The 12,771-nt window shown below is 48.5% G+C and overlaps 1 protein-coding gene across 1 annotated transcript in view; it reads left to right on the top strand.

The window, feature by feature from the left end:
- The window catches only part of prex2 (phosphatidylinositol-3,4,5-trisphosphate-dependent Rac exchange factor 2), a 70,073-nt gene that overhangs the window by 28,405 nt on the left and 28,897 nt on the right, over window positions 1–12,771 (top strand). Inside the window, exons 12-25 of the mRNA XM_076050281.1 lie at window positions 49–152; window positions 249–298; window positions 1,828–1,903; window positions 2,545–2,617; window positions 4,416–4,558; window positions 4,831–4,923; window positions 5,895–6,043; window positions 6,127–6,212; window positions 7,974–8,110; window positions 9,261–9,378; window positions 9,509–9,693; window positions 10,966–11,127; window positions 12,143–12,377; window positions 12,465–12,672. Coding sequence (XP_075906396.1) covers window positions 49–152; window positions 249–298; window positions 1,828–1,903; window positions 2,545–2,617; window positions 4,416–4,558; window positions 4,831–4,923; window positions 5,895–6,043; window positions 6,127–6,212; window positions 7,974–8,110; window positions 9,261–9,378; window positions 9,509–9,693; window positions 10,966–11,127; window positions 12,143–12,377; window positions 12,465–12,672 — 1,819 coding nt within the window. The remainder of the gene's footprint in view (window positions 1–48; window positions 153–248; window positions 299–1,827; window positions 1,904–2,544; window positions 2,618–4,415; window positions 4,559–4,830; window positions 4,924–5,894; window positions 6,044–6,126; window positions 6,213–7,973; window positions 8,111–9,260; window positions 9,379–9,508; window positions 9,694–10,965; window positions 11,128–12,142; window positions 12,378–12,464; window positions 12,673–12,771) is intronic.

Here is a 12,771-nt window from a genome sequence, read left to right as displayed (position 1 = left end):
CTTTCAAAAACCATTTGCGTTTTTTTTTTTCTTCTTCTTCTAATCCAGTCACGGACAAGTACCAATTCAAACCCGAGCCGGTCCTGTACCGCTTCCGCTACGACGACGGCACCTACCACCCAAGGAGTGACATGCATGATGTCATATCGAAGGTGATGCAGAGTGCGATTGTATAGGAGACTCTTTTTTTTTTTTTTTTTTTTTTACAATCACACAACTGACACAACTTCTTTCGTGTGTTTTTCCAGGGTGTCCGGCTCTTCTGCCGCCTTCACAGCCTCTTCACTTCCGTTATCAGGTGGGGCAACACGACCACGGCATTTTTAAAGTGACAGAGTTTTAGGTTTTCACACCTTAATCTTTATTTCGAGTCACCTACATCACATGGTGATTATAAAGGGGTCTTTCTTCTTGGTTTAAAAGTTGTTTTGGATCGTTTGCCCCTACTATTGGCTGGATAAAGGATTACGTAACTTACGCCTGTCTGGATTGGGCCAGTGTTTAAGGTTGCATAAGGTTGCTGGACTAAAAAGGAGCCAAGTGTGGATGCTAAGATTTAATTTTTGATTTCCCACATGGGCAGTATTATGGCTTCAAACAACTGCATGATCCAGGACCCTCAAAAGTTAAATAAAACTCACCTCCGTGCAACCTCTGGGAATGATTTTTCCAAAGGAAAGCTCTCCAATTTGCAAGGTTTGCGCCTGAAAAAATTGCGCAAGTCACTGTTGGACTGCAACTCTGAAGCCGTCCCTTTGACCCGCCTGCCCTTTCTCTTACTCCTGGAGACGCAGCTCCTCTCACGCTGGCAATTTGGCCGCACGCTGGTCCGCCGTTCACCCTCCCAATTTGTCAGTGTGACAGCCTCTCTGAGTGCCAGCAGCTGGAGCTCCAAACCTCCAATATCCCGTTTTGTGAGGGGGGGGGGAAGGGAAAAAAACAAGGTTCTTCTCGCCTTGTCTGGCCCAGGCGGATTATTCCGTGGCGAGGGCAGGGCAAACATGCGTCACTGCTAAATACCAGCGCGAGGGTTCCTCATCGCGGGGCATTTTAAACGCCGGTTACACAACAACACAAATTTCCACTGGCGGAGGGCACGGCTCAACATTTGGCCCCCGCCTGGAGTTTTCGCTCTCTGAATGACTCCAGACAGCTGAGACGGGACTTAAATTTGGCCCATATGCCACGCTGGGCTTGCCTGATTTGCGCGCGTGCGCTCGTGCAGATGTGGGCGCGCGTGCACGCCGCAGCCCCTCTAAAAATGGGGTGGGGGGGGGGGGGGGGGGGGTGACCAGTGGTGTTTCCGTGGGAAAGTCACGGCTCCGTTTCGGACGGGCATTCCCAGGGTCTGTGCCGAGAACAGCCACACCTCGATGACACGGGTCCCCCCCCCCCCCCCGGTCCCCACCCCCTCGCCCCCGCTTGCCTCCTGCATGACTCGCTTGTTCCCATGAGCGTCGCCTCGGCAAGAACGGAGGTGCACGAATGAGCGGCTGCGTTGCTTTTTGGCTGGAATGAATCCGTTTAAACAGCATTGTGTTGCGATAATATAAATAATTTCAAGAAAACATGATTCATTGTGGGGGTTTTGATTTCCATTGGCCATGGACACGGCTTAGATTGATATGAAATTTGTCTTTGTCTGCAGAACGCGGGGAAGGGTTGCAGAATTCTTGCATTTAAATGATTTATTTCGATCCATCAGTCACTGTGCGTGAATACTCCCAGTAAATCCTGTTGTACATGTTTCCAGTCTGGCTTTTACATGCCTGTCTGGGAAAGCAGGTGCTTGAACTTTCCGTCCCTAATCTTCTCTGTCTCATCCAGGGATAAGGACTACCATTTGCGGACCTACAAATCAGTGGTGATGGCCAACAAGCTGATAGACTGGCTCATTGCGCAGGTAAGAGCCATGAATCTCAAAGCCCCGCCAGTCTAATTGTTCTGTCATTCTGTTTGGCTCATGAACGTGAAACTTTCGATCAGTTTTATTCTCAGGTTTATTCGTGTTTATTTATGGCAACGTCCCTTCTAATGGACCAAAGAGGAGAGTGAGCGAGGCAGAAGACGCATTGCTTTTTGCTTTTCGCAGCCGAAAGGAGAAAACGAAATCCAGGGAGGCAGAAGTGCCTCGGCAGCTCAGTCTTATTGGCCTTTGAGTGGAGGCTTTGCTGTCGACAGATTGATGGGCCGCAGCGGAGAAATGAAAAGTATACGGCGGGATTCATATGGCCGCTCCCTCGTATAACGCTTGGCCGTATATGTGACGCACGTGGCCGTCTGTTGTGGATGTGTTTGAACCAAGGACCTGCAGATTTCACTCTGCACTTCATCGTCTTGGCACAATTGTGCTTTCGCAGGCCTCGGGGCTTTTTATCTGAAAAGGAACCCAGGCAGGGAACGACGAGGTCTCCAAGCACATTTCCACCGTCTCTCACTTATCGTTTGTTCGTCTTTCACTGATTGACCCCGTCTGCCGCCTTCGCTCCGATCTGTCTCCACTCTGTCCCCCGTTCTCATTTATTCACCTTCCTTCTGCTGCAGGGGGACTGCAGAACCAGGGAGGAGGCGCTCATCCTGGGCGTGGAGCTGTGCGACAACGGCTTCATGCATCACGGTACTTGTGCCACTCGCCGCCGCCGAAATGCTTCACCCCGCGGTTTCCCGAAGCCGTGGAATCCCTCCCCGTCATTGGCTAATTGAGAGTCGGATGCCTGGCATTTAGCATCCAGCTCTGCAACACAAAGGCTCATGTTCTCATTCCTTTTTGTTTTTTGGGGTGTTTTTTTTTTTTTTTTTTGGTTCGACATGCTTCAGAAAAGGAACACTTATTAAATTCAGGATTTTTTTTCTTCCCACTACCACAGATATATATATATATATATATATATATATATATATATATATATATGTATGTATATATATATATATATATATATATGTATGTATATATATATATATATATATATATATATATATATATATATATATATATATGTATATATATATATATATATATATATATATATAATATATATATATACACTACCAGTGAAAAGTTTGGACACACCTTCTCATGCAATTTTTTTTAATTTTTTCTTTAAAACTTTCCGCACTGCAGATAGATACTGAAGACATCAAATGTATGAGCAAGATATATGTAATTATGCTACAAAGAAAAGTAGAAAAAATTTAAAACGTGTTTCAATCCCATGTTTATTCATACATAGTGTTGATGCCTTCAGTGAGAAACTGCAATGTCAATAGTCTATGTATATATGTGTGTATATATATATATATATATATATATATATATACACATATATATATACTTTTCTTTTTTTTTTTACCACCGTCACACACCATTATGTGCATTTACTGACATTAATTAAGCGGAACAAAAGCACACTGACAAACTAGCGGATCAGCCCGGCGATCAATTTGAAACGCTTTCTGGTGGCCATGGCGACAGCTTGTTTATGCCAGCCGGGCCTCGTTTTCAGCCCCACGCCGGGGCCAGCCGGCCGCCTGCCAGGGTCCACATCATCTCATGCCCGCGACCGCGTGACTCACGGCGATTCTCTACACCCCCCCCAGCCCCACATGCGTCTGTGATGCAACTGCCGCGGAGTAGCCGTCTTCCCACAGCCTCGGGGGGGTAGTTTTAGTTTTACCGTTCGTGCCAGTGAGTTATTTGGCCGCCTGACGCAGCCATTAAAACTACTGGCGCTGAATCTGATCCTGCGGGGAATAAAAAACGAGGGAACGTTGGATGGAAACTCTCACCCCCCGAACCGCCGCCCCTGGTGAGGGGAAGAAACATTCACGACAGAATTAAAGGCGTTGTGTTGCTGTGGAGATTGGCTTTATTTAAAAGCAATATCTTCCAAACAAAAAATGCCGCCTCCCTCCCCCCCTTTTTTTTTGACACCATGCTCCCAGGATTCGTTTTAATACACGGTTTTAAAAAGCTTGGCCATGCTCCATCTGGCATGTAAAAAAGAGAAAGAAAGAAATAATGCCTAAATCTCTTAGCGCAATACAAAATCCCTAAAGTTCAATGGTTTTTTGTGCCACATCAAATTATTTTGAAAGTTGCCAAGAAAGAAATAGTAAGCTGAATCGGTTGTTTTGTTATCTTTTATAATTTGTATTGTCTTTATAAATTCAAATGGCGAAATATATATACATACATTTATCTTTTTCATTCCCAGTTATGGCAATCCCAGGGTAAACGTTCCATATTTTACTCATTTCTGAATCTTACATTCATCCCTGGGAATTCCAAACCCGACAAGTCAAAAAAGAAACAACTCAACACAACACAATTATTAAACGGGTTTTCATTTTCAGTGTTTTATTTGTTTATTGCCTTTCAATCATTTACCCCCAAACTTTCCTGCGAATCCCCTCAGTCTTGGAAAAGAGCGAGTTCAAGGACGAGCCGCTGCTCTTCCGCTTCTTCGCCGACGAGGAGATGGAGGGCTCCAACACCAAGCACAAGCCCATGAAGCACGACCTGAAGATCGTGGAGAACGTCATCACCAAGTGTCTCCTGGCAAGTGTGCAGTCGCAACGCCTAATTGATGAACCCACTGTCTGGAGTGTTCGATAACCTGCTTGCATGCAAAGAACCAGTCCGAATGCCTCGTCAGACGCTTGCGCAGCTGCGAGAGGGAAAAAGTCGGAACAGCGCAAATTATTTTTAGCCCTTGCTAAGCATTTTTTTTTCTGCAGACTGACCAGTTACCATGTCTCTCTGTTGCAGAGTCAGCTTTAGCACCGTGCACATTTGCTTTGCTGATGGTGACGTGCTGTATTTTTACCCAGATACGACCCAGCGATGGAGGCTACGGCTTCACCCTGGAGGAGAAGAACCGGGTCCCCATCATCAAATCTGTGGAAAAGGGCTCTCCGGCTGAGGTGGGAATGTGTACACACACACACACACACACAGTGGAAATGCTGCTGATTGGGCTGAACGTGACATAGCAACACAGTGAATTCCGTCGCTCCCACAACGAGGGCTTTGCAGCAGCGGCCGCTCTGTACGTGAAAACCTGCAGATCCAGCCAAGCGCAACAATGCAGCGGAATGAAGTCGTCTCTCGGAATCCCTCCGCGCGACATTGTAGCGTGCAGCAAATCCAATTAGTCTCAGCTGCAACACTGTGGGCCCCCCTCCCACCCTTTCAGACGGTGGTTCTTTACTGAATTGAATTAAGCTTCCCTAAATTTACTTTTGCAAAGCTTGGCTGCTTTTTTTTTTTTTTTTTGCCTCATTAGCAAAGCTGTTTTTTTTTGTAGAATAGTCTGTTTGCTTCACCTAAGAAAGAAACTACTTGTGCTATGCATATAACAATTTTGAGATGCTGCAGCTCGGGTTTGATTTCAGTCTTTGCTGCATGTCATCAACCAATGATGGATCACAAATTCCTGTGGTGTCCACCTTTGATTCACACATTACAAATGGGACACAGGAGCGAGAGGCAAAAGTGATGAGGACTCACTTAATGAGCTGCAATTCCTTCCAGTCCTGACCCGCCTCATGAATGCCGGTAATGGTCTGGATGAACTGGGTCTGGGATTAAACAGTTTCAGTGTTCAGTCTGGGACAATGAATTTCACTGCTGGATCCAGCTGCTCTCTCATATGACTTTCAATCTCCTGTATTATATGATTTGCATTTTCTTCCCAGTTTCCGGTGGAGCAGCCTCAGACAATTATTTAACAGGATCATCTCAGGATAACTGCTTATTTATCTCTTTCTTCATTTTTTTGCACAATTTGGAACCTTTTCCCACACTTTCTATTTCTGAACCCTACTGCACGCACTGCAATTCCCTTGATTCTGTGCAAATATGTGACGTGTCTAAAACAAGGCTCTGTCTTCAGATGGCCGGCCTGGTGGTGGGAAGGAAACTGTTCGCCATGAACGGAGACCTGGTCTTCCTGCGGCCGTTCCCCGAGGTGGAGGCTCTCCTCAGGCAGTGCACCAACACCAAGGGACCCCTCAGGGTGCTCGTGAGCACCAAGCCCAGAGAGTGCGTCTGGCATCTCACCTTGTTGTGTTTCACCAAAGTTCTCGTCCTTCATCTTTCTTATCTGCTGCTCTCCTGCCCCCCAGGACGGTGAAGATCCCCGACTCGGCCGACGGCCTGGGATTTCAGATACGCGGGTTCGGCCCGTCGGTGGTGCACGCTGTAGGGAGAGGTAAGACTCAGCCATTGTGGCAGCAACAGATTCTTGAACTGCCTCCTATCAGGGGAAAGGAAAGGGGGGGGGTGGGCTCCTGCCACCTTTTCTGTTATTGCCGCACAGCTGGTAAGCAGCTGCCACGGCGAGCTCAGAGGGTGTGCGTGACTTGGCCACACGGGGCTCATTTTCCCTGCTCATGCTCTCCATGTGGCCGGGCCCAGTTATTAATGGCGCTGCTTAAAAAAAAAAAAAAACAGGCGTTATCTTGTTATCGCTCACCTTGTCCATTTTTTTCATTATTCCCCCGTGTGTACTGGAGAAGTGCTTTTTTTCTTATTTCTGATCAGCACACAAATATGACCCAGTGTCAATAACAAATAAGGCCTCGTCTGTTTCTTCTTCAAGCAATCTAAGTGGAAGACCGTAGTTCAGGTGCGGGCAAGCTTTTTGATTGGTGGGGCCACAATGGGTTCTAAAAGCTGACAGAGGGGCTGGAGAAGCAGCAGATGGATGGAGTGTTTTGGTGAGCCACCTCACAGGAGGAAAAAATAAGGAGAAAACGTGCTTGAATGTCAAATTACAACAAAATCAGTGTCTTCGAAGCCCCACGGTGCTCAGCTCTTTCTTGAAATGGCTCTTAAAACACTATTTCATGACTTGCTTACTATTAATAAGCAAGTCATTAAAAAGTCGGATTAAAAAGCTTCACGGGTCGCATATGGCCCCCCCGGGTCGTAGTTTGCCCATGCCTACCGCAGTAGAAATGTGTGATTTGCTTGTGTGTGAGAGAGCTGCCCTACGCCGCCCTGATGAGGCGGTTGCCTGGGAGCCTGCTGCGTGTCGAGGTAGATGCGCTGATCCAACAAGATATTGCCGCTGGTGATGAAGGAGACGTCTAATCCCTGAGATTGCCAGAGCAGCTGCTGTCCCCCGTCGGCTGAAATCGCCGGGGTCGCGTCGCGACAAGGAACAGGCAACGGGAGGCGAGTTCATAGTTCAAAGCAGCTGTTTCTATGCAGACATGGGACATCAAGTTTATTGATAAAACACAGGAGTAACGGAGCCCTAATTATGCAAAGAACATGCAACAACAAGTTTCCCCGGCACTTGATTCCTCAGAACAGTGAGTCTACGGCCACTGCGTTTTCCTCCGACCACACTCAGGAATGCAGATCTGTACGTCGCAGTGTAAGGTATGCACGCTCAACGGGCTGCCAAAACAAACGGCAGGAATATTTAGTCTGGCATGTGCTTCCTCCCTCTGATAGCGGTGAGCCTTGAAGTCGGCTCACGGTCTGGATCGCGTCCCTCGCAGATAAACACTGTCCCTCCTCTCTGTGCTCCCTCTCACACTCATCCTGCCTCGCTGTCCAAACAGGGAATTTAAAGGTCCCGTGTTATGCAGAACTCGCTTAATTCCTTAAAATAATGCTTTAGCATTTTAGTTAGGCTGCCATACGTGACGAGGGTCCATCCTTGAATTGCTTTGCTTGCCCCACCCTCAAAGTGTGAACTGAAACGTGCAGTTTGTGATTTAACGAAGTTTAAACGAGTATTTCATACAGGAGGCTGTAAACAGAGGGCTAACTATGATGCAATCCAAACATCCACTGAACTTTTTCGACAATCACTCAAATGAGGCTGCTCGAATGGAGTACAGATCCGAAAATGAATATGATCCGGGCCGTTTAAGTTGCACACGCGTTGAAAAGAAAAGATGTTGGATTTGTTCTCCTTTTTTCGTCCTTGCCTCGCTCATCAGTCGTCTCCCGCCAGGCACAGTGGCCGCCGTCGCAGGTCTCCACCCGGGCCAGTGCATCATCAAGGTGAACGGCATCAACGTGAGCAAGGAGAGCCACGCCAGCGTCATCGCTCACGTCACCGCTTGCAGGAAGTACAGACGGCCAACACAGGTCAGCAAAAAAAAAGCTTTCATCATGCGGTCAACACAAGTTACCTTTGGCCACTACAAGTATCTGTATGTATAGAAGTAGTTTTGGTCTATTTTATATAAGAATGAGTATACATCTCTCCACAGTCACGCTTGAGTTGGTCGACACGCGTTCCTTTCCCACGACCTCGTTCACTGTTTTTTTAAAGACATATAATTAAATGTTGGAGATCATATAAGAGCATGCAAAGGGCTTGGAGATGAAGCAGCTGACTGTGAGAAAATCAACACCTCCTCTCTCCCATATACCTCCATATCTTTATTCCTCTCACCCGCCGGTCCCCTTTTTCTTTTCACGAGTCATTACGCAAAAAAAAAAAAAAAAAACAATAATAGTTTTGGCTGCTCCAGCTCTGACCTCTGGCTCACAGCGGCGGTAATCCTGCTGTGGGAGACTGGCGGGCGGGCTGGCGGAGGAACGGAGGGAGGAGGAAGAAGTGAGGAGATGGCAGTTTTTTATTGTCCCTCGTCTTGGGAAGCGGCTACCGGTGGACGAGTGCGTGTGAGAAAAGTCCACCTGGTAGAGCCCTGAACCCTAGTGTGTGTGTGTGTGTGTGTGTGTGTGTGTGTGTGTGTGTGTGTGTGTGTGTGTGTGTGTGTGTGTGTGTGTGTGTGTGTGTGTACTTGATGTAATATGTCAATCTAATTGAGCCCCGATTTGACTCTGGGGTTAATGAAGCACTTCAGGGTCTCACTGCTGGAGCTCTGGTTTACATCGCGCGTGGGCACAGAAGGACGGCCCCTTTTCTCTCATAGGCAGGAAACCCAGTGCAGCCGAGTCTGTGCAGGGAGGAGAACAGATTCACAAAAAAAAAAAAATACAAATTAAAACTGTGCACGATGTTGCCTGGCTCACTGGACGGAGCAAATCAGGTTGTCACGGTTTTGATTTTGCGTCCGTAAAGTTAAATTTTTTCTCCCCTCTTGCGTTTCACGTTGTTGCCAGAAAACCAAGACGTCCAAAAGAAAACAAGTTTTAACTTTTCGGTTTATGTTAATATTATTAATAGTTAATATTTAACACTTGGAACAAAATCCTTCTGTTAAACAAACACTTGTATCTGTCTGCATAACAAATTCTGACACTGTTTTGGTTTTTCTTCCTCGCGCAGGAAGACACCATCAAATGGGTGTACAACAACAGCGAAAGCGCCCGGGAGGACAATCAGAAAATCGAGCAGAAGACGGCGGCTCAGGAGAACGGGGACGGCTTTGAGTGTAAAGTAGAAGGTGGGTTCCAAGTGGTCAGGTCTAATGGAGAAAAAAATCTTTGCATAAGAAAATTATTGCAGAAAGGAAATGCAGGTCATAGACCAGGATTCACGCTCATGCGCTCTCCTTGTTATCGGTCCGATTTCAGAGGTGATGGACAAGCTGAACACGATAGCCATCATCGACGGCAAGAAGGACCACGTGAGCCTGACGGTGGACAACGTCCACCTGGAGTACGGCGTCGTGTACGAGTACGACAGCACGGCCGGCACCAAGTGCCACGTGCTGGAGAAGATGGTGGAGCCGAAGGGCTTCTTCGGCCTCACTGCGAAGGTACCCTGACAAGTACCGGTGACGTCTGTCTTCGCTGGAATCCAGAATGAAAATTGAAGCCAGATTGACGTCATGCAGGGCCTTCAATCTGGTCGGGTTTCGCTTCTTCAGAATGTCGAGCAGAGTTGGTGGCACCTCAGTCTATTTGCCGTTGCTTGATCCAGTGTTTGATCGATTCCGGCACCAGATGTTTGCGCTCTGTGTCAACACTGAGCTTCTGCATCTTATGATTTAAACTGAGGTTGTGGTCAAATGGAGTTTAGCAGTTTGCATCGTGCAGTCCGAGAAGATTGCAGAGAAAGACACAGAAGCAAAGCTGCGTTGATTTAGCTTGACTGTTGATCGTAATCGTTGCTACATGAAGGTGGTCAACAAATCATGAAGATGCCTCTGTTGCCCGTTGAAGCGAAACAAAAGAAGGAGACAGAAACTTTGTCCGCCCTTGCTCATCCTGCAGCTCGCTCTGGAATTTTTCCCCCGCACGGAATTTTTTTTTTTTTTACAATGCCATCCTCTGTATTTCGACACGTTAATGAAACCAAGACGCAGCCTGCTGCCTCCCTGCTGTGAGCCTGGTCAAAATTGACACTTTTATTCTAGTCATTTCAGCAGCCCCCGCTGTGCTAAGTGCACGCTTTGTGCGTTTGATGTAAGACATGCGGAGGAATAAAGGTTGCACAAACGTGCTGGCATGGAATGCGGTGGAAAATGTTTGATTTTCAAGTCCCTTCTTTCTTTGCTCCGGTAATATTCCAGAATGATGGAGTAATAATGCATCTTCAGTGTATCTGTTTAAAAAACGACATACATGAAGATCAAAGCTGCTGCTTTTCCTTGACGCTATCAGCAGTTTTCTCCAGTAAGTAAGTGCAGTGTTATTCTAAACGTCTGCCCCGGCGGTCCGCCCCGTCCTCTGAGACCTTTGCGCAATGATGAATTTTAATATTGCGCTTCCCTCTGATATTGCATTTCCTGTCCTGCCTCCGCTGGGCACCTCATTAAAGCAGTTTGGAGATTTTTGTCTCCCTTCCCACGCTTACGAACTCAAAGATCGAAAAAAGAAATAGGCCTGCGCGCCACGCACGGAGCATATGTGCGCAAGTATTTATGAACCGGCACCTGGTGAAAATTCTGGATATCCAAGCAGCCCCTGTGGCCATCGCTAGTTTTTCCGCTGCCCATTATTTACGTTGCAATTAGCTGTTGGCTGTTTTTGGCATATCTGTTAATCATCCCTACATCTGCTTGACCCCCTCTCGTTCCCCCAAACAGATCCTGGAGGCGCTGGCACGTAACGACGACGCGCTGGTGCAGATGTGCGGCCGGCTGGGTTTGGGCTGCGACGCCGTCCCAGAGGAGCTGCAGGTGCGCTTCGGCGCCGTGTGCAGCGAGCGGGTGGAGCACATCAACAGGCGGATCGCCAACTACAGGAAGGTAAGTACTAAATTACCACAATCGCAAAACCGTGAAATTCCGCACACCAAATGACGAGGACCCGCTTGTGAAAACATGCTTAAAATGTAGGAAAGAGGGAAAAAAAAAAAAAAAAAGACGGCACGAGCCTCTCGTGGCAAAGTGAAGGGGAATCAGGATGACAAATTGAAGCTCATCACGGGTGCTGGAATGTTAAGCACGCTTTGATTAAAGGAAGCCGCGTCTTTTATTGACACGGAGCTGAAGAGAGTGTCTTGCAGCTGCAACTTTGGAGCGCTTGCGTGCGTCTGTCGGCCGAGCGTCGGATCGCATGCGAAAAATGTGCGTGAGAGGGGGCGGGGGGAGGAGAATGACGTGACTCAACATTTAGAGCGGAGTCTTGGATTAATTAGCAGCCACTTATAAATAGCCCGAGCGCAGCCGCCGCAGCCAGGGTGCCTGTTGTGTAAGATCCCCTCGTGCATGGGTTGCATTCCTCCTCCTCGGACCCCCGAGAGAGAAAGCTGTGGGGGGGTGAAAGATGGGAGAACTGACGTAAAGAGACAAAACAGAGAGCTGCAAAGAGCCGGGCTTAACCCGAGGCCTGGAAACTTAAAAAAAAAACGAGTCAGCAGAGCCCCGAGGCGGGAGACGTGGTGAGACTGTTCAGTCTCAAGAGAAGGTCGGCCCACCATCCATCTGGAGTGCGTCACTCCCACGGGGGGGCCGCCGCTTCAAACTGCAGCTATCCGAGACAACGTATTTGGTTCGAGTTCCTCGGCCCGACGCACACGTGGTGCAGGGCTCTCGTCGTCCGACAGCTCGGAGTTGCCAAAAAAAACGGCTGTTCCAGATCCCGCACAGGCTGTCCTGACCTGTGGGGGAGAGGCTGGTCAAAGTGTCGACGCAAAGGCTGGGAGAAAAGACTCTTTTGTGTACACGTTTTGAGCCAGTCCCTATTTAATCGTCCCAGAGATTCACGTGAAAGGACTTGCGCCACTGATCTCCCCCTTTCCCCTCCCCCTGCCCCTCACAGTTTGCCCGAGTATTGAAGAACAGAGCGTGGCCCACCTTCAAGCAGGCCAAGTCCAAGGTGTCCCCGCTGCACAGCAGCGACTTCTGCCCCACCAACTGCCACATCAACGTCATGGAGGTGTCCTACCCCAAGACCACCACCTCGCTGGGCAGCGCCTTCGGCGTGCAGCTGGACAACAGGAAGCACGCGGCCGAGAAGGGAGGACGCGGCGGCGGCGGCGGCGGCGGTGAGCAAGGTGAGCGCAGGAGATGGCGAAAGATGAATAAAAGCTCCGTGTGCGTCTTTAATCAGTGGGTTAAAGTCAACTGTGGGCGTGTCTCAGGTAAGCTGACCCCCACGGTCAACGTCCAGCACGCCATCACCACCATGGCGGCACCGTCGGGCCACAGCCTGGGCAGGACGGAGGGCCACGGCCTGCGCTTCCTGCTCAAGGAGGAGGACCTGCTGGCGCTGGACGCCTGCCAGAGGCTCCTCTACAAGCTGGCCACCGTCGTCAAGGAGATGGAGACGCACGCTGGCCAAATTCACGAGTAAGTGGGCGACACGCGAGACCTAAACACGCGTCACGCTCATTAATTTGCTGCTTCTCATTTAGCCAAAAAAACAAAACAATAAAAGCTTGCTTGGTT

This window comes from Nelusetta ayraudi, unplaced genomic scaffold, assembly GCF_046127955.1.
Source record: "Nelusetta ayraudi isolate G7.1 ecotype Tasmania unplaced genomic scaffold, CSIRO-AGI_Nayr_v1 ptg000127l, whole genome shotgun sequence".
Lineage (NCBI taxonomy): Eukaryota > Metazoa > Chordata > Actinopteri > Tetraodontiformes > Monacanthidae > Nelusetta > Nelusetta ayraudi.
This window is presented reverse-complemented; position numbering and strand designations above follow the sequence as displayed.